Source organism: Xenopus laevis, chromosome 8L, assembly GCF_017654675.1.
Source record: "Xenopus laevis strain J_2021 chromosome 8L, Xenopus_laevis_v10.1, whole genome shotgun sequence".
Taxonomy (NCBI): domain Eukaryota; kingdom Metazoa; phylum Chordata; class Amphibia; order Anura; family Pipidae; genus Xenopus; species Xenopus laevis.
The window spans coordinates 92,481,636-92,506,058 of record NC_054385.1 but is presented as its reverse complement, the minus strand read 5'-3'; the positions used below and the strand labels follow the sequence as shown (position 1 = coordinate 92,506,058).

Here is a 24,423-nt window from a genome sequence, read left to right as displayed (position 1 = left end):
TACATAATGTGATAGATATGATTAATAATTATTAAGTAGTGGTTTTCCTTCTAATTCCCAGTTCTTAACAATGTGTGCGATGCTTAGATACCTTAGCATTAGGGCTTCCTTGTAACACCACTGTGACTACTCAAGAGACACAATTGACTAGTGTAGAGCTAAAGCTTGCCATACACAGCAAGATGTTTACCTAATGTGGTCACCCATGTGCTGTGTCATACAGGGCCGATAGTTTGGTCCAGGACGAATTATTGGATCATAAAAGGGGAATATGCAGATCCATTGGTAGAGGAGCACATCAATGGGCAGATGTGATTCCTTGGCATGATTTTTAAACCTGCCCTATATATATGTGGCTGATCCTTGGACAAGCCATAAGTTTGGCCCCATACACAGTTCAACAAGCTACCAACTTGGTCTTGCGGGGTTATTTGTCAATTCTAGCATATACTCAGTCTGGATTATCCTTCATATTGTAATGCTGAGGCATATTGAGGCATATTATTGTGTTTTATTTGTGTTTATATACCAGCTGTTCTAGAATACAGACACTACAGGAATCTCTTGTTCATGCTTAATATTCTGTAGAGCAAGTTTATATTTACAGAGCTTCTATTCCCTACTACAGTTCAATTTTATGTTGTTTGCATATAAATGAGTTAATGAGATTATGCCAATGAATAAAATGCTTCACTATGTCACTAGCAAGTCATCTCACAACAAAAATAAATATTTTCCTTTTCAGCAAAGAGCAGTGTGAGAAGGTAATGGAACTCCTGCGCAAATTTCAGAAATGCAAAGCAACGTTGTCATCTTTAATTCATAAAGGGGAAATCACAGTGGCACAACAATCATCCTACATGGGAAAAGAAAATGTTCAAAAGAAGCTCAATGAGGTAAGGGTGATAAATAGCCTTCTACCTTAACCCAATATATATATAGATATATACTTAACATAGGGATATATACTTATAACTCAATAAGAGAATGTGGACATCTTTTACTTATCGCTAAGTGGAAACAATCAGCACATTTAGCCATGTTATTCCCCACAATGCACATATTTATCCAGAGTTCCATACTAATTGCACATGCTAAAGCTTGCTGCAAAATGAATACAGCTCATGCAAGTTGTCTATGGCAGATTTTAATTTTACTCACAGGTGTACAAAATAGTGAGTGAGGGGACAATGTGCAAAGAGATCCCAGTACGGTATTTTTTACTTGGTCAATAGCAGGTGTAACATACAGGGCTCTCTTTTGCCTCTGCCTACTGTAACTTAGTTTTCTAAGATGTAGACACTTTTTTTCATTATCACTATTTATTTATATAGCATCAGCAAGTTATGCTTATTAAATATAAAAACTGAATGTAAACGAATGTGAGCCTAGTTATGTGCATTTAGTTTATTTTTTGCTAAATAAGGCTGTGTTTATTTTAGAGGTAAATGACAGTTTCTTTTCTCCGACAGCAGATGTCGCTATTTTCTTAACAGTGAAAAGGTGTCTGTGGTTTGCCAATAAAATGTCACTTTTGGTTATGTCACATTTTTTGTGTCTTATGCAGAAGTTTCCTGTACTGTGGAGTTGTTAGGAAGGGCTCTTCTTTTGATGTCTTGTATCATAACTTTTTAATCTTAATATAGCTAAACATTCAATGCAAGACGTATGGGATCCTATGTGATGAAGTTAAAAAGGATCTATGTAAAAAAAATAGGGTGCCCTTGGATAACAGAACATCTTCCCTCCTTGGTGCCACCCTAAATGCACATAGCCCAAGGAATAGCCCCCACCTTCCCCCTATATCACCCCCCCAAGAAAAGACAGTACAATGATATCTTGGGAAAGTTTAGTTTATTTGTAAAGTTTGACCATAGCATTTGTCAAAACATGAAATTATGCTTTAAGGTACTTTGTAAGATCACAATATAATAAAACCTAGTCGCATTACCATGTACAAATACTCTCCCTGATTATGTTGCATAATGTCAACTGCTGTATGTTGTCAAATTGTTAATGGTTGGGCGTAAATGTAAAATCCAATAAATAAAACTTTGAAGAAAAAATTACACAAGTCAGGGTGTCTTACCTGGGTGTCTTTACCTTTGTAGCTTTACAGAGCAATTGGTTTTTAGATGAGGTCACTGGCTTCCATTTGAAAGCTAGAAAGAGTCAGAAGAAGAAGGCAAATAATTCAAAAACTATTAAAAATAATTAATGAAGACCAATTGAAAAAAGTTGCTTAGAATTGGCCATTCTATAACATACTAGAGTGTACTTAAAGGTGAACCAACCTTTTAAGAGCTCGATTAAGAATTCCTGATATGAACAGAATACGTATATCTAGCCTGTGATGCAGTGGGTTGTATTATGTGGTAGAACTCGCACTTGGTCATTACAATGCATGTTCCCAGAACGTGCATTGTGTTGGCAATGTATGCAAACCAGGCTGCCTGTCTGCAGTATTACAGGAGACCACCTGTGTTACCCCCTTATCATGTGCAATACTACTTATCATTTTTTTTCAATAAGCTCTTTTCTCCAGAATTATAAAAATTTTCGTATCTGAGCTGTAAAGGCATTATAAAACCATAACAACATACAGTGACCTATGAGAAGTTTACTTTCAAATAGGGGCTTGTTGAATTCAACTTGATGATTTTATGCTTGGGTCATTTTGTGTTCATTGTTTTCTGTTATTGCATTTTATATTTCTTTTTTTTTGGTAGGTTGAGGTTGTGAAAGAGGAATTTACTGAACGTTCAGAAGATATTGATGAGCTGAGCAGCATCTGCAAAGAACTGCAATTCCACCTTAGTAAAATGAAAGGCTGTGGAAATCCACCGTTCCAGGATGAATCCCACATGATTGTGGACAAATGGTTGGATGTAGGTTGCTTTATATAATGTTCAAAATGACAGAATTTGCTTTACATTATTTCATAAGCAGCAGCATTGCTTCCAGGTGCATTTCAGTGAACAATTATGGATTTTGAAAATAAACCATTTTCTAACCCAAGAGTCATGAAGTCTGCAGCATTTACATGCAAGTTAAAGTGCTGCCATGGTAGATTCTGTGTTTCAGGGCTGAATTCCAGTTAAGTTCCCACTTAAAAAATCGCCTAGTACTCAAGGGTTAGGATTAAATGTAATAATGTTATCTAGAGAAGAATGAATTAGCAGCAGTATTTGTATCAGCAGCTACCGTACAAAACTGACAAGGCAACAAATATGTCTCCTTAGTGCTGTCTTAGGGCACCACCAGCCAACCCTCCACACCTGTGGTTTTTCAGTTTAGTCCCCCTGTAGAAGTCAAAACTTTGTTCAGCCCCCCCACCCAAGATAATAAATTTACAGATATAGTAAAATATTGATCATTTAATCATAGTTCCAAGTATATCCTGTATAGCAAAATATTGTTCCAGAATCTCTCCCTAAATGGCCATCAAGGTAGTCCTTCTGCTGCAACTAAAAGATCAAATAGGCATTTCCCCCAAATATTTTCCTAACTAGCATTCAGTCTGAGCCCTGCCTTTGTTCCAATCCCCCAAAGTGGCAGTTTGGAAACCACTGCTTTTGGCAATGCCAACTAATGGGTGTTTCTTCATGAGTTCAAGGCAGAACCTTCCTCTACTCAAAACAGTAATTGTCATCTGCACTTCATTGTAACTATTTGTACCTGTATATCCACTTGTGTCTTACTCACAGGTAAATGAGAAGTTGGACAGTTATAGTGATAACCTGCAAAGTGCTTCCTGCTTATGGAATAAAATCCTTCAGTTATCAGAGGACATTGACCAGTGGGCTGAGTGCAAGATCAAATATTGTGAAGGTTCTGAGCTAACAAAGGATGACGTTTTATCATTAAAAGTAAGTCCACAAGGTCCTTTTAACACATAAAAGACAGATACCCTGAGATCGTTTGTGTTGCTTGGAACATAGTTTAGTCTGTGCACTGCATTTTCACAAAAACTATTTGATATTTCACCATTTCGGTTGTGGTTAATTTTCTATTCCTGCCTGATATATACAAGTTCATTCATCTGCTCTGTTAGCAGAAGGCTAAGTGTGCTACACCTGGGTCCACTGCTTATTCAGTGAACTTTTTTATAAACTGCCATGTAATTTCTAATATCAGTACATCTACATGGATGCTCAAATTTCTCCAATTCCATAACTTGGCTTTAGGCAGGTTGACTGGAACACTATGGATATGTTTCTGCCATGTTATTCTAGTGTGTTAACTGACAGCACACAAGTAATAGTAATAGTAAGTGAGGTTGAAAAAAAGACCATCATGTTTAACCGTTTAAGCCTACAGCATATAAAAACTGCTAGTTGATCCAGAGGAAGGCAACAAACCACATTTGAAGCCTCTCCAATTTACTGCAGAGGGGGAAACAATTCCGTCCTGACTCCGAGGGGCAAATTCACTAAGAATCGAAGTTACTTCGCCGCACTTCGCCAGGCGAATTTTCGCCAGCGCTCCGCAAATTCACTAAAATGCGAAGTTGCGCACAGGGGTAGCGTAAGTTTGCGTAAGTTGTGCTAGCGAAGGCTAATTTGCATACGGCGCGAAATTCAAATTTCAATGGAGGAACACGTATCTGCACTACAAATGCCTAGAAAACCTTTAAATCTGCAAATAAAAAATTTATTTTGCCCTACACATGTGCCCACTGTCTAGGTAAGTTGCCATGAGTCAGGAAAAGTAGGGGGGAAGAAGGGGAGCCCCAAAAAAATTTCGATCTTTTTCAGCCTATCAGCCATCATGTAGAAAACACGCCAGCGTTTTTTGGGACTTAGAAAAAATTTTGACTTTTTTTGAAACAATCCCTATCTACTCTATTGCGCTTCGCCAGGTCTGAGGTGGCGAAGGAAGTCTAGCGTAAAAGGTAGCGTTCGCTACACTGCGCAAGTTAGTGAATTTGCGTAGTTTCGTCGCTAGCGAAAATGCGCCTGGCGTAAGGTTGCGAAGTAACACTAGCGAAACTACGCCATCGTTCGTTAGTGAATATGCGCAGTAGCGAAAATGCCGAACGCTAGCGAAAAAACGCTAGCGTTCGGCGCTTCGCGCCTTAGTGAATTTGCCCCCAAGATGGTAATCAGACTAGTCCCTGGATAAACTTGTACTATGAGCTATCATCCATAACCCTGTGTCCCCTCACTTGCTAAAAAGCCATCCTACATGATACATTAGATAGCTTAAAGCTAGCTAATGTATCAGCCAGTACAACTGATTTTTGGAGAGAACTCATTTCACAGCTCTCACTGTGTTTCAGGGCTGAATTCCAGTTACGTTCGCACTTATAAAATCATCTAATACTCAAGGGTTAGAATTAAATTTAATAATGTTATCTAGAGAAGAATAAATTAGCAACAGTATTTGTATTGTATTCATTTGTATCAGCAGCTACCGTACAAAACTGACATGGCAACAAATATGTTTCCCTAGTGCTGTCTTAGGGCACCACCAGCCAACCCTCCACACCTGTGGTTTTTCAGTTCAGTCCCCCTGTAGAGGTAAAAACTTTGTTCAGTCCCCCCCCCCACCCAAAATAATAAAGTTATAGATATAGTAAAATATTGATCATTTAATCATAGTTCCAAGTATATCTTGGCCGTCTGCTGCAACTAAAAAATCAAAAGGCATTTCCCCCCAAACTAGCATTCAATCTGTGCCCTGCCTTTGTTCCAATCCCCCAAAGTGGCAGTTTGGAAACCACAGCTTTTTCCAATGCCAAATAATGGGTCTAATAGCTATGAAATGTATCAGCCTGTACAACTGATTCAGGGAGAGAATTCCGCATCTTCACAGCTCTCACTGTAAAAAAAAACCCTTCTGAATATTTAAACTCCTTTTTTCTAATCTGAATGGATGCCCTCTTGTCAGCTGAAAGGACCTACTGGTAATTAAAGCCTAAGAGAGGTTATTGTACGATCCCCTTATATATTTAAACATAGTTATCATATCTCCCCTCAAGCGCCTCTTTCTCCAGCTTGAACAATCCAGACTTGGCCAGTTCTTCCTCATAGCTAAGATTTTCCATATCTTTTACCAGCTTAGTTGCTTTTCTCTGGACCCTCTGTAATTTAATAATATCCAGTTTGAGCACTGGAGACCAAAACTGTATGGCATACAGTGGAAGAATGACCCCCTTCTCCCGTGAATCTATGTCCCTTTTAATACAACACAAGACCTCGTTTGACATTGAAACTACTGACTGCAATTGCTTGCTACAGCCAAGTGTATTATCCACAACAACTCCAAGGTCGATTTCCATTATAGTTTTGCTGAGTGCAGTCCCATTAAGGTTATACGTGTCTTGTATTTTTTACATTCAAGTACTAAAGGGTGTCACTGAGGTAACAAACAGTGCTGGTACAGTTACACTCTCATATGATCATTTAATACTCTTTATTAGGGTCCCACATACACACTAATGGTCTGAACTGAATGACATGTTTGGTGTGTGGATAGCTGTAATGTATGTACTGAACATAACTTATACCTAGACTGGGGGTTTTCAAGTTGCCTTTGTTAGTTTAGACTTTTTGTATTGAGCCTAACCTACGAAAGGAATGTGAATAATGTGGTGCTATAGAAATATATTTTGAATATATACTTTCTAAATTCTAAAGTCAATTAGTACTGGTGCAGTTGTTTTTGCAGTTTGTGAAGAATGCAGCTGAGGCAAAAAATATGGCAATCTGTTAGTGTGATCCTGAACGCAGGGTAGGCGGCGATAAACTAAGCATAGACCGGGCAATAAGTATATAAATGGTATTTGACTGAACATTTACATTTGCTGTGTTCCATTAATACAGGCTGAACTTCAGCTTCATGAAGAAAAAATAGAAGCCTTCAGCACAAAATCCTCACAAGTACAGAAGATTTTGGAATCCTGTGATCCTCCACTAGAGTTACAGGTAAAACAGATGTATGATCTAAGCATTGTAAGGGGTTGGTATAATGAAGGAGAGATAATGGTATTATATACTGCATTATTATTTTTGGTAAGGATAACTCCTCTTTTACATTTCTTTAATTTATTGTGTGAATGTAATGGCCTCATGTTTCTTTTTCTAGGTCATTAAAACCTCTCTTTTGAAAAAAATGGAACAAATCCATACATTTTCAGCAAGAGAACCTGGAGGAGGTAGCCATGGGTCCCAGTTAGAGGAAAATTTGGGTGCAAATGAATCAAATGAAATAGGTGTACCCCATTCAAATGGTTTATTTTTGGTATGTATCATCTCTTACTGCTTTTGGTGTGAACTAACACCCCCTCTTTAACCTTTTTCTTGCGCCCCTGGAATTTTTTTTTTCCATATTCATTTCTTTTTTTGCAAATCCATCTTTAGTTACTTCCACACTATACATTTTCATTGTGCCTCCACACACCCCTTATTTTATCATTCCTCACCTCTTCCTGTCCATAGTATATGTCTTGCGTTCCTACCCACAGTATATTTTTTCCTCATTAACTTCCTCAGACCTCTAGGGCGCTGACACAGGTCGCTTCATTGCCCAACAATACCTGCCCCTTCACATTAGTTGGAATTGCCACATGCAAAACACTTTTCATGCAGTGATCCTGTTTAATCACTTAAAATGCCTTCTTTCACATTTTTTGGCAATTACCCAGTATCGCCGTGTGATGAAGCAACCTATGTGACAGGGCCCATAGCTATCCCTGACTTTGGTCCATGCTTTTGTACTACATATTCTGTCCAACTTGTATTAGTTTCCCTTTCAAAAGCCATATTTGTTAAAGAGTGAAGAAGAAACATAGTGAATTACATACATATAGTTATATGTATGATGTTATTATGAATTTACTCTCCTCTAAATATATGTCTGCTTTCCTTCACTCCCAACAATCTGGATCTGTGCAACCACACCACGTCATTTTCTCAGACTTCCTTTTCTCTTCCCTTGCACTCCATCTCACTTCCTCTCCCCAAAAATAAGCAGTTAGTTAGTGTGGAACTTTATATCTCTATTTTAAGATCTAACTGGAAACATAACTAGTTACATTTTAATGAGAAATACAGGTATAGGACCTGTTATCCAAAATGCTTGGACCTGGGGTTTTCCGTATAAGGGATTTTTCCGTAAATGTATTTATTTGATTTTAAGAATTATTTGAGTATAATGGAGTCTATGGGAGATGGCTTTTCCGTAATTCGGAGCTTTCTGGATAACGGGTTTCTGAATAAGGGACCCTATACCTGTATTTGCATGAATAAATACCCATGCAACTTGGTTACCGAATATATCTCTTAGTGCATCCATGGAGTTGATCCAGGGACTGGTCTGAAAGTCAAGAGTCAAGCAGTTAGACAGGTTTCATTTTTTTAAACCTAAGTTATGTTACTGTGTAATGTTACTGTGTAATAGATTTTGTGATCTATACAGGAGACAGATCTGATGAATTTGGATAAAACAGAAGATTTTGAAAGCCTGGATACTGAGGATGGCAAATTTCAGGATCAGGAGGCAAATGTGCAAAAGTATGCCATGTCTTCAGACACTACAGCAGTGTTGAACAGGTATGGTGTATATCCATGAACATATGAAAAAAATATGCGGTTATCCCAATAACTGATTTATAGAATACCCTATGCCAGAATCCTGCATGTCGCATTTCTGTCATAACAAAAGAACATATATTCTAAATGGCTCATATTGTGCTGCTTATATAGTACTTTGTGTTTAACTGGCCTAATTCTAGGCATGGGGGGTCAGTGACCCCTGATTTATATCTAGCTGATTCTTAGGCTATTAGAAAATGGCATTTATACATCATAAATCACAATTGCATGGTTAAATGTGTTTGCATTTCTATAGATTTTTTTTGTACTTTTCAAATAATGTAGGGCTACAAAATGTGAAGCCCCTGTTCAGCATAAAGGTATTGAAAGCCTACGTCTGCAGCTGTCTGACCTAATGAAGAGGAAGGAATATTTATTCTCCAATCTTCAGCCCGGCTTACAGGAGAAAGTACAACAGCTGGAAAGTTTCATTCAGTTCTTACAAGAAGTAGAGGATTTTACTGATACACTGGCAGAGCTGAAAGCAAAGGATGCTACTGCTGCCCTTCACTCTGGTGTGAATGAGTGGAGAGACATGGAATATGTTCACAGAAACTTGATCAAACAACTACAGGCAAGTGATCATTTCTAGACTCATATTTCATGATTGATGTAACAGTTTATTTACATATCAATGCAGAGTTTAATTTAAGCAAAAACACTTTTCAACAGTTTTATAGAAAACAATGATTGTGAATGGATTTCACAAGTGTTTAAATGGTAGAAAAAGGTTAGGTTTTAGCTCCATTATATATTAAAGGAGAAGGAAAGTCATTTACCACTTGGGGATACCAAATGTTAGGCACCCCCAAGTAAATGTATTTACTTACTTGAAACCCCCTATCAGCAGAAAACTGCACCTATTCCAGCGAGCACCACAGAACGATACTCTTCCGACTTCTTCTTTCTTCAAATTTCCCAGGGCAGACGCATGCGCAGTAGAATGAAAAACCCGACTTTTTAGTTAAAGTTCGGCTTTTCACTCTAATGAGCATGAGCAGCCACTAGACGAAAGAAGAAGCCGGAAGAGGAGTGATCCATGGTGCTCACTGGAATAACCCTGGGCCGGTGCAATTTTCTGCTGATAGAGCACCGGCCCAGGGTTTCAGGTAAATAAATACATTCACTTGGAGGTGCCTAACATTTGACACCCCCAAGTGCTAAACAACTTTCCTTCTCTTTTAAAGGAGTAGTAAATTATTTCCTATGCTACAATCTTAACTTAATGCCAAGTTTATCATGTGAAAAAGTGGGGACATTTATAGACTACCTAGCTACAAGGACTGCACTGATTTGTTTAAATATAAATGTAATCACTTTGTAATCAGAGCAACCCAGCATTTTTGTGCCTCTGATTTTACAGTGGATCTGGTAACCTTACCATTAATATACAGTATTTCGGTACCTGCTACACATCATTAAACTGCTGCTTGATGAACCATGTGCTGCTTAACTCTGAACTGGGGTGTGGTTATAAAGCAGAGCTGTCAAAGTAAAGACACCTTAGACAATTTTAACTTTTCAAGTTAAAGGACAAGGAAAGTTAAACGAAAGAAGTAGCTAGAAATGTTGTACGTTATTAGGGATGGGTGAATTTTTTCGCCTTGTTTCGCCGCAAAAATGACACCCATAGACTTGTATGGTGTTGTGCGTCAAAAAAAAAGACGCTTGTCAAAAAAACTTCGCCGCGCGAATTTTTTTTTTTGACGCCCATAGACTATAATGGGCGTCGGTGACATTTCACCGGCGGTGAATTTTTGGCGAAACGAAGCGGGTCAAATTCGCCCATCCCTATACATTATGGTTTGAGCTTCTGTACCAGCCCAAGGCAACCACAGCCCTTTAGCAGTAAAGATCTGTGTTTCCAAAGATGCCCTAGTAGCTCCCCATCTTTTTTTCTGCTGATTCACTTACACATGCTCCATGGTGCTGTCAGTTACTGAGCTTAGGGACTGACTCAAAATATACAGTACACATAGAATATAAATGTCACAGGATAAGGCTGATTAGTAATTAATATGGATAATTACTACATGGCAGCACAGAAACCAGTGCAATTAGCATTAGAATTACTGCCCTGTAGCATCATCTTATATTACAGGCCAACCTCATTTTCTGCTGGATAATTTGAGACAACCCCTAAGTTTAGCTTCTCAACAGCTGCTCAGAGCCCACTGAGTATGTGAGCGTCACAGACACTTTCCAAGATGGAGACCCCCTGTGACAAGTTTGAAGTCCTGGATCATTGCTGCTATTGAGATGCTTAAACTTTTGGCTGGTGCAATAAGTGCAGTATATTAAACATGGCATTTTTAGCCCTGTTAATTTTTAGGGTTTAGTTCTCCTTTAAAGAGGTTGTTTACCTTTGCGCTAACTTGTAGTATGATTTGCAACTGCTTTTCTTTTTCTTTTTTTTTTTATGGTTTTTAAGTTATTTAGCCTTTTATTCAGTAGCTCTCATTTTGCAATTTCGGCAATCTGGTTGCTAGGGTTCAAATTAACCTAGCAACCATGCATTTATTTTGAATAAAAGACTGGAATATGAATAGGAGTAGGGGATAGTGACCCCATCTGAAAGCTGGAAAGAGTCAGAAGAAGAAGGCAAATAATTTTAAAACAATGAATGTAAAATAGAAAATGTCAAGCAATTGAAAGGTTGCTTAGAGCTGGCCATTCAATAACAATTTAACAGTTAACTTAAAGGTGAACCACCCCTTTAAACTCAGGTTTCTTACTTTTGGTGACTAATAAATACTGTAGGGAAATAAAAATGCCCATTTGCAGTTCATTTACTGTGGAATTATGAAAATTAGAAATGCCTGTGAACAATCCTGGAAATAAATCTATGCACAAATTGTATAATAGTTTTTCTTTAATCCATTTTTTTGGGGTGGGGGAGAGTCACTGTTTTCTACATCATTTCTACATCATTAATAAGGCAGATATTTATTTACATTGGACATTTCCTCAGATAAAATATTGGGGCTCCTGTGTTTTATTTTAGATTCTGAGCTCCATTGAGCAGGGCCTTCTTTACCTTTTGTATTGTTTGTATTTTTGTTTGTGTCTTTGATGCATGCACCTGTTAACCTGTTATCTGTTGTAAAGCACTGTGGAGTATGTTGCCTTAATGAATAATGGTAATAATAATAAATGTATTATTATCTATTATTATTATTAACATATATTTATAAAGCCCCAACATTTTCTGCAGTGTTGAACTATAAATGTATGTATCCATGTATAAATAAAAATAAAATGCACAAGAGCCATGAATATCCTGTAAATGATATCCTTATAAAAGGTGCTTAGTGATGTCATCGGCTATAATCAGAGCTGTGATGTCATTTCTGTCACATGACTCACTGAAACTTGTGTATTATAATAAATAAAGTAACCTCTGTTGCAAAATATGAGGATATTAAAAGTCACCTCGGAGTTCCATGACCTGTATAAAAACACTCGGTCTTCTTCCTGTTTTTATATTGTCATGAAACTCCTCTGTAACTTATAATATCCTTATATTTTATAAGCGGGGGTACTTTATTCACTATATATACATACAAAACAACTGACAACTGATGCAAGTGGCAAAGTGGGCCCTGTTCAAAAAAACGTGCAATTTGAAAATACAGGTTATCGCTGTTGTACTAAGTGTGAAAAAAAATAAAGGTATAAGGAGTAAAGGAATTGTTGTCACCATCCTGGTGTTATGATGATACATTTTTATTAACAGCCAGGTGTCTTTAGGGTGATAGCCTAAATCTGATTGGTTGCTGTGGTTTAAAGATCTAGGGCAACAATTACCCAGTATAGTTCATCTTATGCTACCTTATTGGTTCATGTGAAATTCTGCCTGAAGTGTAGAATACTAGTTTTCCTAATTACAATTTCATCAAAATGTACATTTTGCTTTACTTTCTATATTTCTAGGATACAAGGCAAATACTAGAAAACCAAGTTCACAGACATGAGCAATATGAAATCCTCACAGACACTCTAAATAGCAAAATGGCTAGATTCTCTCAAGAGCTTCTTAATTTTACTAGCTCGTCTTGGGAAAGCGCAGCAGGCGAGCAGAAGAGACAGAAATTACAGGTACAATTTGGCTGTGGTAATATATTTCTCTACAGAACATTGCTCAATTAGGTGCCTGGGTGTGTAACCTTTAAAATATTCTTTATTCCAAAAAAAATTGTCTTACAACTGGGATAGTTTCAACTTTTCTTGTACAAATGTAAAGTATGCACCCGGAGCCAAAAGGATTCTAAAAAAAAGTCAAATATGCAGATTCCAAAGCTATTCTTGTTAAAAGCCACCGTACGTTGTTTTAAAATGCTCCGTTTATCTTCTTCAATGGAGCTTACTCCTTAACACATCCATTTGTGTCTGCTGAGTTATTCAACTTAATGAAGAGCAGTTATTATGTTAAAGTTCCATTTAAGGTAGAAGACAATCAGTTTACGTATTAAAGGGACAGCAACTCCAAGGAGCATATCGTACATCAAATAAACACTGTAAAAGTAAATGGTATATGGTTAATAAATAGTATATTTATAGTGCTCCATTGTTGTCGTTATATATGAATTAATGCCTTGCAGAAATAACCACTATAGAGAGCTCATTGCCATATTTAATAAGGTGTACAAATATGGCATCAAATATCTGGAAACCGTTTATCCATAGCATTCTTTGTTCTCTGTAATAAAAGACAATAGGGTTTATTTACATTCGCATGGTCCATTAAAGTTATTCGCATCAAGATGCTCTCCTTGCACTTCCATATAGTTGCTCTTGGTCCAACTGTAAGAGAAATTTGTTAAAACTATCTCCCCATTCATTTTATCTTCTATCCTTTGCAGGCGCTGAAAGTTTGGTTTGGAGAGATGGACACAGACCTAATGCAGGTACTGGAATTAGCGGAGCAGGTGAAACAGAGCACGTCTGCACCAGGAGTCAAGGGCATTCAGGAGGCAACGAGAACTCTTCGGAATACAATAGAAGATCTGAAGGAAAAGCTGCAAAGTCTAAAGCATGATAAGTCATCCTCTTTGTCAGCCAAGAGCATGAAGCCATTGAGTAAAGAAATACCAAGAGCACAGGTGGCTCAGGAGACAGTGCTTCCTATACAATCGGACAGTGTTACAGTACCAAAAGTTGGAAGAGGCAGAAAAAAGAAAAAAGTAAGTTGAATAACAGACCCTTGGTATTCGTATACCCATATGGTAGGTTGATCCTTGAAAATAAACACCAGTATAGGGGCACCAGCTAGTAGTACAGGTGCACCTGCCAATCACTGCGGCTCAGTGGCCAATACTGCTAAAAATGTAAGTGGGCCTTTAAGAGCATTTATTGTTTTCTATGATTGGTATTGCAGCCGGAAATAGTATTTGTTGATTTGACACTTGCAGTACCACGTCTCACCACTTTTATCTTCACTCTTATCCATAAGGCAGGCCACTCCTTTTTAAAACTATCACCTGCACACATTTTGTGTTTCAATAATATTTATCAGCCATGTGCCTCTTCTTCATTCTAATCAAACCTGAAGGATGTAGGGTGTGCAATAACAAATATCCCCCTTACATTTTTTTCTTTACTGTTATACAGTGTGTTTTAACCAGTGCCAAAACTTTTACATGTGCGTTGGTGAACATTACTACACTACATAGTGTCAATGTAACTTTAAGAGCTGTGCAAGAAGTCAGTTACAAAGTATGATTAGTTTGCTGGAATGTTTTCACAGGTATATGGCATAGATAAATCACTTTCTGAATAGAAAATAGGCTCCTCCAAACCACATAAATACACTACACCCTTGTACACTACAATACCTTAGTGTTTCACAAGGCTTTCGAACACTAATATGCTTTATAGCCATTAATATACTGTATGATTAATTCACATCTTTAAAACAGCCTGAGGCACAGAAGGTAAAGTATTTATTGTTGGTAAACATTGCAGCATTTTAAAACGTCATATCCTCGTTTTGAAAGGTACAAAAGATTGTGGTGGTGGTGCGCCCACTATTGTGTGTATCTCATGCGCAGTAGAGTTTTCTTTTAGCTGCTTGTGGCAGTGCAACTGGAAGTTCAGGGGAGCGTCACAGGCAGGAAGAAATCACACTATGATGTTAGGGGTTGTTTTTATCTTCTCATGGCCCAGCCAAGGGTTTATTTATTCAAATTGCTTCTCTTCACACACAGCTGCTTGCTGAACATGCTCCTAAAGAGCCAGAAGAGTCAGTAAAGGTGGAAGTTTCAGTGAGCGGCCAAAGGAGCACAGACGCAACAAAACAAAAGGATCAGGTAATATTCAGAAAAGTGACATTCTTGTCTTGTGGGACAGATTTGTCTGGTTACTAAGTGAACAGCAGGTGGCAGCAACGCTTAGACCAGCAATTTTTGTTTTTAGGATGGGAGGTCATTTTTTATATGTCTATAAATTTTTAATTTTCAAAGAACTAGTTGATAAACAGGACCATATTACGGTCTTCTCTACCAGGATGCAGAAACATATGCTGTCTGCATAACATATTTTCACTGTATAAGATAATAATTATTTTTATTGTATTGCTATCAAAAAAAATTAAACTTGTATAAAAGACTAGCTTGTTACTTTATTGAAACCAGTGCTGGAAAGCTAGTGTTTGTTTTCCAAATGATGGCAGCCTGTGGCCTTTCATATGTTGTAAGACATTAACATAACTAAAGGCTCTTGGATGAGATGTTTTGAGCATTACATCACTAAAATCTGGAGGGTTACAGAATGCCAAGCCCTGGTCTAAATGTTAGGACTGATGTTGGAGTCAGATGTATTAAAGGGACAGTGGCATCAAAATTAAAAAATTTTTTTTTTAAATTATCATTTAAATGTAAATGCTTTTTAAACAGTTAGTTAGGTTGACTTATTTTGTTATGCATGGAAAAACATATTGGCTGGTAGTCACATGACACTTTACACCCTTCCACGGGATGTAAATTTGGAATCCTAATTTCCATCTGGATCTGAAATGTGTCTGTTGAAAACAGAAATAATTGTGTCTCAGCTGTAGCTGCCCTGTTTAACAGGGTTGTTTCATCTCATGTCACAGCACAGGTATAATTGTGCTAGTTAGTTGCAGTATCAGTGTTTCATTATCAATTGAGGCTTAAAATAACCCTGCCCAACCTTGCACCAGACTAGCTGCTCTCAGTGTTTAACTTAAAGCAGACCATCCCAGCTTTTGGTGAATTGGACTATGTTTTCATGAAGGAGCCAATAGAGGTTGAGTGGGAACTGGGAACCATACTGTATATCAGTTATATTTGTGACTGCATTTTGTGTTATACTTGTTTTTTCTAGACTATTCCTGTGATGTTGGGCAGCTCTGACAGTGGCTTTAAACAGACTGAAGAATTTTTCAAGAATCTAATGGAATGGCTTCAAAATTCAAGAATAAACCTTCAAATGTACAAAAACAGCCAATGCGACGAGGAAAGATTAAGTGAGAAAATAGGCACAGTACAGGTAAGAGGCACTACTACAAGTTATTGGTCTAGGACAGGGTCCCCAACCTTTTTTTTATTTAAATCTAAAAAAAGTTGTAGAGCAACATAATCATGCTATAAGTCCCTAGGGGTGCAAAATATGGGCTGTCATTGTCAATTGGTTTCCCTTATGTGGACTGGCAGCCTAAAGGAGGCTCTGTTTTGCAGTACACATGGTTTTTATGCAACTAAATCTTGCCTTCTAGCTAGGAATTAAAAAATAAGCACGTGCTTTGAGGCCATTGGGAGCAACATCCAAGGGTTCGGAGAGCAACATGTTGCTCACGAGCCACTAGGGATCACTGGTCTAGGACATAAAAACAAGGTGTGCAGGGGTTTGGAGCTCTGCACATTCCTGAAACATAAGTGGGGTCCATGGGCGCCAAAAAACTAGATGTTTACAACAGGAAAGAATAGACATTTGTGAGAAGATGCTATTTACAACCTTAAGAAAGTGGAATAAAGTTGGAAAGAAGCAATGGGCTGAGAAAAAAATCATGGTTAGTGGAGACAAAGTCATATGGGTTGGATTAGGAGGAGGCCATAATCACATTTTGCATTGGAACCCATGGCACACTAGCCACACCTCAGGTCATGGCTTATTTACAGATGTATTCTTTGTAACTGACAACTTGTTTTTGTGAATTATTTTTATTTACTCTTTTCTGGCATGTGACAGTTATGTGCTGGATGCATTCAGTAATTGGATATGTAATTCATGAATTATGGACAGTGAGTCCATAGATGAGAAAGGGTGGTTTGGTGCCAGAGATGACAGTCCACATTATACTGCTTTGGCAGACCTCCAGTCATTCCTGAAAGTAGGCAAGTAATATTGTAGTGTAATGTTGATTGCTATATCAGCAACTTCATTGCTATGGTGCAAATTACCCTAGCAACCATGCGTTGATTTGAATAAAAGACTGGAATATGAATATGAATAGGAGAGACCTGAACAGAAACAGGAGTAATAAAATGTAGCAATAACAATACATTTGTAGCCTTACAGAGCTATGGTTTTTTATATATGGTCAGTGAACTCCATTTGAAAACTGGAAAGAGTCAAAAGAAAAAGTTAAATCATTCAAAAACTTTTAAAAATAAAAAATGAATTGTTTGAATTATATAAGAAATGACCAATTGAAAAGTTGCTTAGGTTTGGCCATTCTATAACATACTCAAGGTTTACTTAAAGGTGAACCACCCATTTAAGAGTTTGATTGTGAATTCCTGATATATACAGAATATATCTAGCCTGTGATTCAGTGTGTTGTAGGTACTTACAAATGCAATACAGATATTGAGCCAGCTAGTTTTTGTATGTTGCTGTTCCGCAGGTTTGTTACAAATGTATAAATATATTAAATTGGGTGAAGAGATAGGTAGATGGAAACAAATAGAGATAAGTTTCCAATTATCACTTCAAAGCAAACCAGTTCGGTCAAAAGTGATCAGAAGTTAAAATGTAACTTTTAGGGTAAGGTCACACTGGGCGTTTTGGGGAGATTTGGTCGCCTGGCGACTAATCGCCTCGTCTTTGCGGCGAACAATCTCCCCAAACGCCTTCCCTAACTCTGTGCTGGCTTAAAATGAAAAATCGCCGGCAATAATCACATGCGGCAATTCGTTTTCCGAAGTCACCCGAAGTTTCCTCGTGAGGCAAAGTGACCCTTAGTTGAAAGCTGGAAAGAGTCAGAAGAATAATGCAAATAATTCCAAAACTAACTAAGGCCAATTGAAATTTTATAACATACTAAAAGTTACTTTAAAGGTGAACCACCCCTTTAAAAAGGCAATGGTAAATAAATGGGAAGAGTATTGTTTAAAAGAAGATGGGAATGTACCAGAGGCAGAAGAATTGCTAAATAAGTAAAAATGTATACAAATGTCACTGCTCCTCTTTGCCACCTGTAATTGTAGAATATTCTGACTTGTGTAACTTGTTCTTAATGACCATTCTTTGAAGATGAAGAATGTTCTTGTAAGCCAAGTTGTTCTTGCAATGGGCTGCTGTATTGTGACATTTTATTCTTTAATATAATGCCAATTTATTGTTCATTGCAATGTAGTTTGTTCAGCTTAAACAAACTCTATGTAGTATTTGAGTGAAATAAGATGTGCCCTTTTTCATATAGAGACAGGTTCATGGAGGTATTCCAGCCCTGTATCTCATATTGTTAGGGTGCACAAGTTTAAGTTCTGTTAACATGCAGAGAGGGAGAAGAGAATCATTACACAGTTTGAAAGTATAATCCAGATGGCAATTTTAATGCTGCGGTGAAGTGACTATTACTGTGCTTGTTAATGTTATTAAATCTGTTCTCGGAATACCTGACAGAATATGTGTGATGAAATTGTTCAGAAGAAAATTGATCTGCGTGCAACGGACAAGAAAAGTGAGAAATTGGAGACAAAATCATTAAAAGAGAGCGAAGAAGTAGGAAGGTGGCGTCAAGAGGTCACAGGCCAACTTGAGAGCCTTTTGCTTGACTGTGATTCATACAAGGGGTAAGTGCAGGTCACATTTCCCAGCGGCACATACTAACTACCGTAAATAGAATGCTCTTAATATTTCCTGACTGAATGGATGGCAGGACTATTAGAAGCATAATAAAAATGTCTCATTTGTTGCATTCTGCTACTGAATAAAGCCAACTGTAGTGGAGATGATTGCATCCTGAGAATTATATTTGCAGGGTGATTATCCTGAAAGCTGAATAGGGAGAAGTTTTACATAGAACCAGTGGCAGCAAATATATATTTTCTTATTTACTTTATTGTACAAATATACCAGGGTTTGTGATATGTAACAATCCAGGACTGACGTTTCTACCTGCACCCCTTCATGTTATGGTTCCCATGATCCTCCTGGGTTGCTACTGCCTAAATGACCACTTGAGCAACAGATAATGCTTTGTTCATAAAATCACTTTCCAGCATATGCAGTGGCATCAGGATGTAGGTGTATCACACATCACACTCTGGCCCTCAAATGTATAAACTCATATAGAGTGTGTTTCAGAGTAAGTGGTTAGGTCTTTTCCTTTTTACCCTTTAAAGTGCATGCCTTTTTAATCTTCGCTTTACAGATACTGCATGCAAGCACAGAGCAAAGGGCTTTACACTTTATTTCTGGAGTGCTAGGGGTTTTCCAATGTGTAATTTAAGAGCATGAGTAGCCTCCTGTTGCATGCAAAACAAAAATATAGAACACAGATAAACAGCTACAGTGTGTCTCTTGTCCAAAAACATGTAACTAAGTATGTCTAGGGGCTAGCTTTGAGGCCAGTGGAGTTGTTTCCAAAGTTGCTTCTTTTTTCTCAAATTGATCAGGCAATTGGAAACATCACTGACGGCTTTAACTGTCTGTGCCAATGAATTCCATGTTATCTCAAGCCTTCTAAACACAGTGGACGAGAAGCTAATTAGCAGTGAATCCATTCCAGGTGACAACGAAAAAGCCGTCCTCCTCCATGAGATCCAGGTAAGAATTATTTATATTCTTAGGAGCATGTTTAAGGACCCGTATGTGATAAATATGAAACTCTAATTTTATTCTGCATTTAAATGCAGATAAATATTTAGTGGGTTATTTATTATGCTCCAAATATACGAAATTCGAATAATTTGTGGTTTTCAGACAAAAAAAAACTATACGTTTTTCAGAATTTATAAAAGCCTGATGGTCTTAAAAGTCCGAGTCCAAAAGTCCGGCATCTCAAAGCTCTTGACATCCTGTATAAATCAATGGGGAAGGTCTCAGTGTCTCCGCTGCTGACCGTACTAAATAATTTCAATAAACCAATCATTTCTGGGATTTTGGACCAAAAACTCGTAGTATTTGCAGAAAAGTATGAAAAATTCATACTTTTCGGACAAAGCTCTGTAGTTATCTGATTTTTGCCTAACCCAATTTTTTCGGACTTTTTTAATGATAAATAAGGTCCATTCGGCAGTCGGAGTTGATTCGATTTTTATGTTAGAAATACTTTGAAATACCTTGATAAATAACCCCCTTAAAGTTATCAATATCCATAAATTGTAAATAACATTTCCTTTCGAAGAGCATAATAAAGTATATAATTTGCCTTATTGCTTCGTACCCCATTAAATAAGTTTTAGCTATGGATATACTTGAATGGCCTCTTTTATGGAGATCTCAACTTCCTGCTGCCAACTCTGGTTACATAGCTACAGTAAGAGGATGGGCTCATTTAATAACAATGGGTCATTTTGAGCTAGTGTAGGATCCTGTGGCAGCCGGTACATTTTTGCTTTCACTGAGCTTTATAGATATCGGAACAAAGCATATTATTGGCTGGTTGCTAAGGCCCAGGAAACTAATACAGGTATGAGACATGTTATCCAGTATTCTTAAGACTAGGAGTTTTCTGGATAACAGGTCTTTCTGTAATTTAGATCTCCATACTAAGAAATCCTTTAAACATTGACTAAACCAAATAGGATTGTTTGCCTCCAATATATCATAGTTGTGATCAAGTACAGGGTTCTGTTTTATTATTACAGAAAAAAGGAAATTATTTATAAAAATCAGAATTACTTGTTTAAAATGGAGTCTATGGGAGATGGGTTTCCTGTAATTCTGAGCTTTCTGGATAATGTATCCTATACCTGTTTTGATAAATGAGCCCAAGTTGCTTCCTGCCTTTAATGCACATACATACAGTAGGGAGTACATATTCACTGATGTTATAAAATACACAGAGTTCTCCTTATTCAACAGGCATCACCAGAATTTAACTTTAAGCAAGTTTTAATAACTATCTCTTTATGTATAATAAAATGCATTCTGTATATTTATTGATATCATTTTCAGTACTGCTTATCACTGTACTTTCAGCATACCTCCCTACTGTCCAGTTTTCAGCAGGACAGTCCCGATTTTGACAGCTTAACCCGCAGTCCCACATTTGTACTCAAAAGTCCCGACTTTCTCTGCGCTGAACAGCCAGAAAAAGAAACAAAGTTTCTAGCTTAATTGGCTTTTGGCAGAGAGCCCAGAACTGCCACCAGGTGCAACTAAGATACTTTGTAACAATATTGAGATAAGCAAATAAGTAATTGTAACAATTTAGATAAGGAGGTCCCTTGGGAAAAGGTAGACTCACAATTCACCTTCATTAGCAAAAATGTAATAACTAAAAAAAAAACACATAAATATGTTCAAACTTTCATAGTAAAATGAACATGGTAATTAGGGGGTGTGTCCACAAAAATGGGAGTGGTCAAAAACATTTTAGCTGCACTACATGCGTTTTTTTGTCCTTTTTATTTCCAAAATGTTGGGAGATATGCTTTTAGGAAAGAAATACACAATTTGTTCCCAAGACTGTGTCTTGCTAAAGCACCAATAACCACTTGCTCTGTTTTCTTTTATTGTTGTAGCCACTGTATGAAGACGTAAAGGATTATATTGGGCGTCTGGACCAAGCATATAACCAGGCTGTTTGTCAGAACATTACCTGCAGGGACAGTAATGGGAGAAAACATCTGAACAAGAAATTTAAACTAGTAACTAAAAAGATGGTAGGTACAGTTATGGAACCAGACAGCATAACATAATTGAAATTGAAGGAGTTCTAGCGAGGCTTAGTCTCCCCTTAAAGAGACCAACTGCAAATAGTAAATTTTATTTTTAATTATGGCTCTGTAAATCTGTTTTACATTTACAAAGTAGTTTGAAAACTGTGTCTATTGCCACAGGCTGCTGTGGGATAATTCCAATGATATCATATAAATCACGTGTACTGCAGAGTGACTGTACCTAACTCTTAGGCTAATGCCACACAGGCTATGTTGTCAACTTTACTGTATATTTTGAGATTATTAGGAAACATTTAATAGGCAAGGCACAACTGCTCACAACTTGGCCGATAAGTAACCAAATCCAAAACCTATTTTATTTATTGAAAATCAAACCTAATTTTGTATATCTAGTAGATAGTATCTAGTAGTCTTCAGCAACTGGACTTGCTGAAGACATTTCACTACTCAACCCAGCAGCTTCTGCAGTTCTTCTCGGAAGAAGCTGCTCAGGTGAGTGAAACATCTTCAATGATTACTCATTAAGTCCAGTTGCTCTAGATTTACTTTTTCTAGATATCCCATGACCTAGATGACGAAAAACCCTTCATAAAGAACCTAGTTTTGTATTTACCATTTTATTTTTTATATAAATATTTTGTATTTATTTTTTTGTTTCTGGTAAGATGTCTTTTTCCAAACCTGATGACACAGAACTTAAGCTAAAAGGCGATAGTGTTCAGAATGGGGAAAGCTGTGTTAGAAGAAAGACTCTAAAGAAAAAACAAACACGTTCATCCAAAAAGGTAATTTAGTGGTGTATCCTGTTTTGTCAAGCATTATAGTTTTTCTCCATTTACCATAGATTGACTATTTTAATTCTATCTTCAGATGATCTTTTGTCTTTTAAACTCTTACATTGTTTCAATTGCTGATGCAGAACTAAAAATGTACAAGTATTTATGCTAAATGGCAAGTAACAGCCTTCTTTCCAAAAGCCATGAAGTATAGTAAAGTATAAACAGGCTAAAAGTATGGCCACTTTGAGGTATGAATGGTCAGACAATTGGACCATCGCTTCCTATGATATATCTGCATTGACAACAAATTAAAGGACCATCAGAATTCTTGTTTCTGTTAATGCATCAATCAATTTGATCATCAGCTACCAAGGGTAGGACTTCTCATACCCAGGGAAAACTAATTGTTTTTCTGAGGACTGGAAAACAGTCAGTTTGGTTTTACAATGTATGTAGTGTTAATCTACTGCATACACTCCATAATAGAATGCTCCTCACACAGTAGGATCACCACTTTCAATATCTATTAACATGTAAGCACAATATCCAATAACATAAAAGCATAAATATAATACAATAATATATTTTAAAATAAACTCCTAGAAAACAGACAATCGGCCAACTGAGAGTGGAAATTTGTTGCCCTCGGATGAGATGGCAGCTCAACAGCCTGTTTCTTTGCAGGCAGAAGATGGCACCACAACTCAAGACCTAATACCTCTTAATGAGCAATATCGAAAGAACTTAGAAGATATTCTTTCCAAAATTGAAGTCTTTAACAGTGATTCTGAGAAGGAACACAGCCCACCCAAAGAGACCACCGTGGAATGGTTGGTTCACCAGAGTAAGGTATTTCAGACACTGCAGATATTTCATATAATATTACAAATATCAAGTTTACATTTTCATAAGATTGTTTTTATCTTTTATTTTAAACCTCCTGCTGCAGAAGATAGCTCTCTGTAAGTAAATCTAATAGGGAACACATTCAAATTTTTACATATAACCCCTTGTAATTTTTGATTTATCTGGGCAATATAACTGCAAAGAATCATAGAAGCATTGAGGTTTAAAAAACACATGTTTATCCAATTCAGCACTTGACGCATAAAAATCCCATTTATCATCTCAGGTTTCTTCACCATTTGTTGACTGCTAGAATTATCATTTAACAACAGCTAGAGTGCTATATGTTTAGTAGTATAGCTCTCTGTTTATGATGTTGTGATAAATTGTTGTTGATTTATATTTCAGCTCCATTTAACTGGTAAAGGTGTTAAACAGCAGAGAGATGATAATCAAGAACCATCCGACATAGCCGATGTACAAAGGAAAGTCAGTTTTCTGAAAAAGCAGCCAGTGGGTGTGGATGTTCTGGAAACAGAATGGCAAGTTCAGGAAATTAAGGTAAGACTACATAGAAAATGTGGAAAATATGTACTTGATTTACGCAGCTTGCAATCGAATGAATGCAAGCTTATTGGGTATATACTCAAGTATAAGCCGTCTTGAGTATAAGCCGAGGTACCTAATTTTACCTCCAAAAACTGGGAAAGCTTATTGACTTGAGTATAAGCCTAGGGTGAGAAATGCAGTAGCTTCTGGTAAGTTTCAAGCAAAAAATTTAGGGTTTCTGCTCCAATTGGAGGTGCCGGCGTCTCGTTTTTGGATGCCGGCGACCATTCTTGGACGCCGGCGAATATTCTTGGAGACTATTCTTGGACGCCGGCGACTATTCTTAACGCCGACGACCGTTTTTGCGCTTGACCCGAGTATAAGCCGAGGTAGAGTTTTTCAGCATATTTTGGGGGCTGAAAAACTCGGCTTATACTCGAGTATATACGGTACTCATATAGTTGTGTCAGACATTGGTTTGAAAAGCATATTTTTTGTGTGATCAGGCTAAAAAAATGGGGACATTTAAAATGTAAAAACAGCAAGCAGCTGTAAACC

General features: G+C 37.3%; 1 protein-coding gene across 4 annotated transcripts in view; it reads left to right on the top strand.

Annotated features, from left to right (window-relative positions):
* The window catches only part of LOC108698815 (nesprin-2-like), a 194,396-nt gene that overhangs the window by 72,203 nt on the left and 97,770 nt on the right, over positions 1-24,423 (top strand). For 3 of the 4 annotated variants that reach the window (XM_018230641.2, XM_018230643.2, XM_018230640.2), the window contains exons 33-49: positions 746-896; positions 2,730-2,888; positions 3,708-3,869; positions 6,828-6,929; positions 7,090-7,245; positions 8,422-8,555; positions 8,883-9,171; positions 12,531-12,695; positions 13,460-13,780; positions 14,804-14,905; positions 15,942-16,106; positions 18,465-18,634; positions 19,460-19,610; positions 21,533-21,673; positions 22,357-22,476; positions 23,074-23,319; positions 23,725-23,877. In XM_018230641.2, coding sequence (XP_018086130.1) covers positions 746-896; positions 2,730-2,888; positions 3,708-3,869; positions 6,828-6,929; positions 7,090-7,245; positions 8,422-8,555; positions 8,883-9,171; positions 12,531-12,695; positions 13,460-13,780; positions 14,804-14,905; positions 15,942-16,106; positions 18,465-18,634; positions 19,460-19,610; positions 21,533-21,673; positions 22,357-22,476; positions 23,074-23,319; positions 23,725-23,877 — 2,887 coding nt within the window. The remainder of the gene's footprint in view (positions 1-745; positions 897-2,729; positions 2,889-3,707; positions 3,870-6,827; positions 6,930-7,089; positions 7,246-8,421; positions 8,556-8,882; positions 9,172-12,530; positions 12,696-13,459; positions 13,781-14,803; positions 14,906-15,941; positions 16,107-18,464; positions 18,635-19,459; positions 19,611-21,532; positions 21,674-22,356; positions 22,477-23,073; positions 23,320-23,724; positions 23,878-24,423) is intronic. The other variant, XM_018230644.2, reaches the window with a different exon arrangement.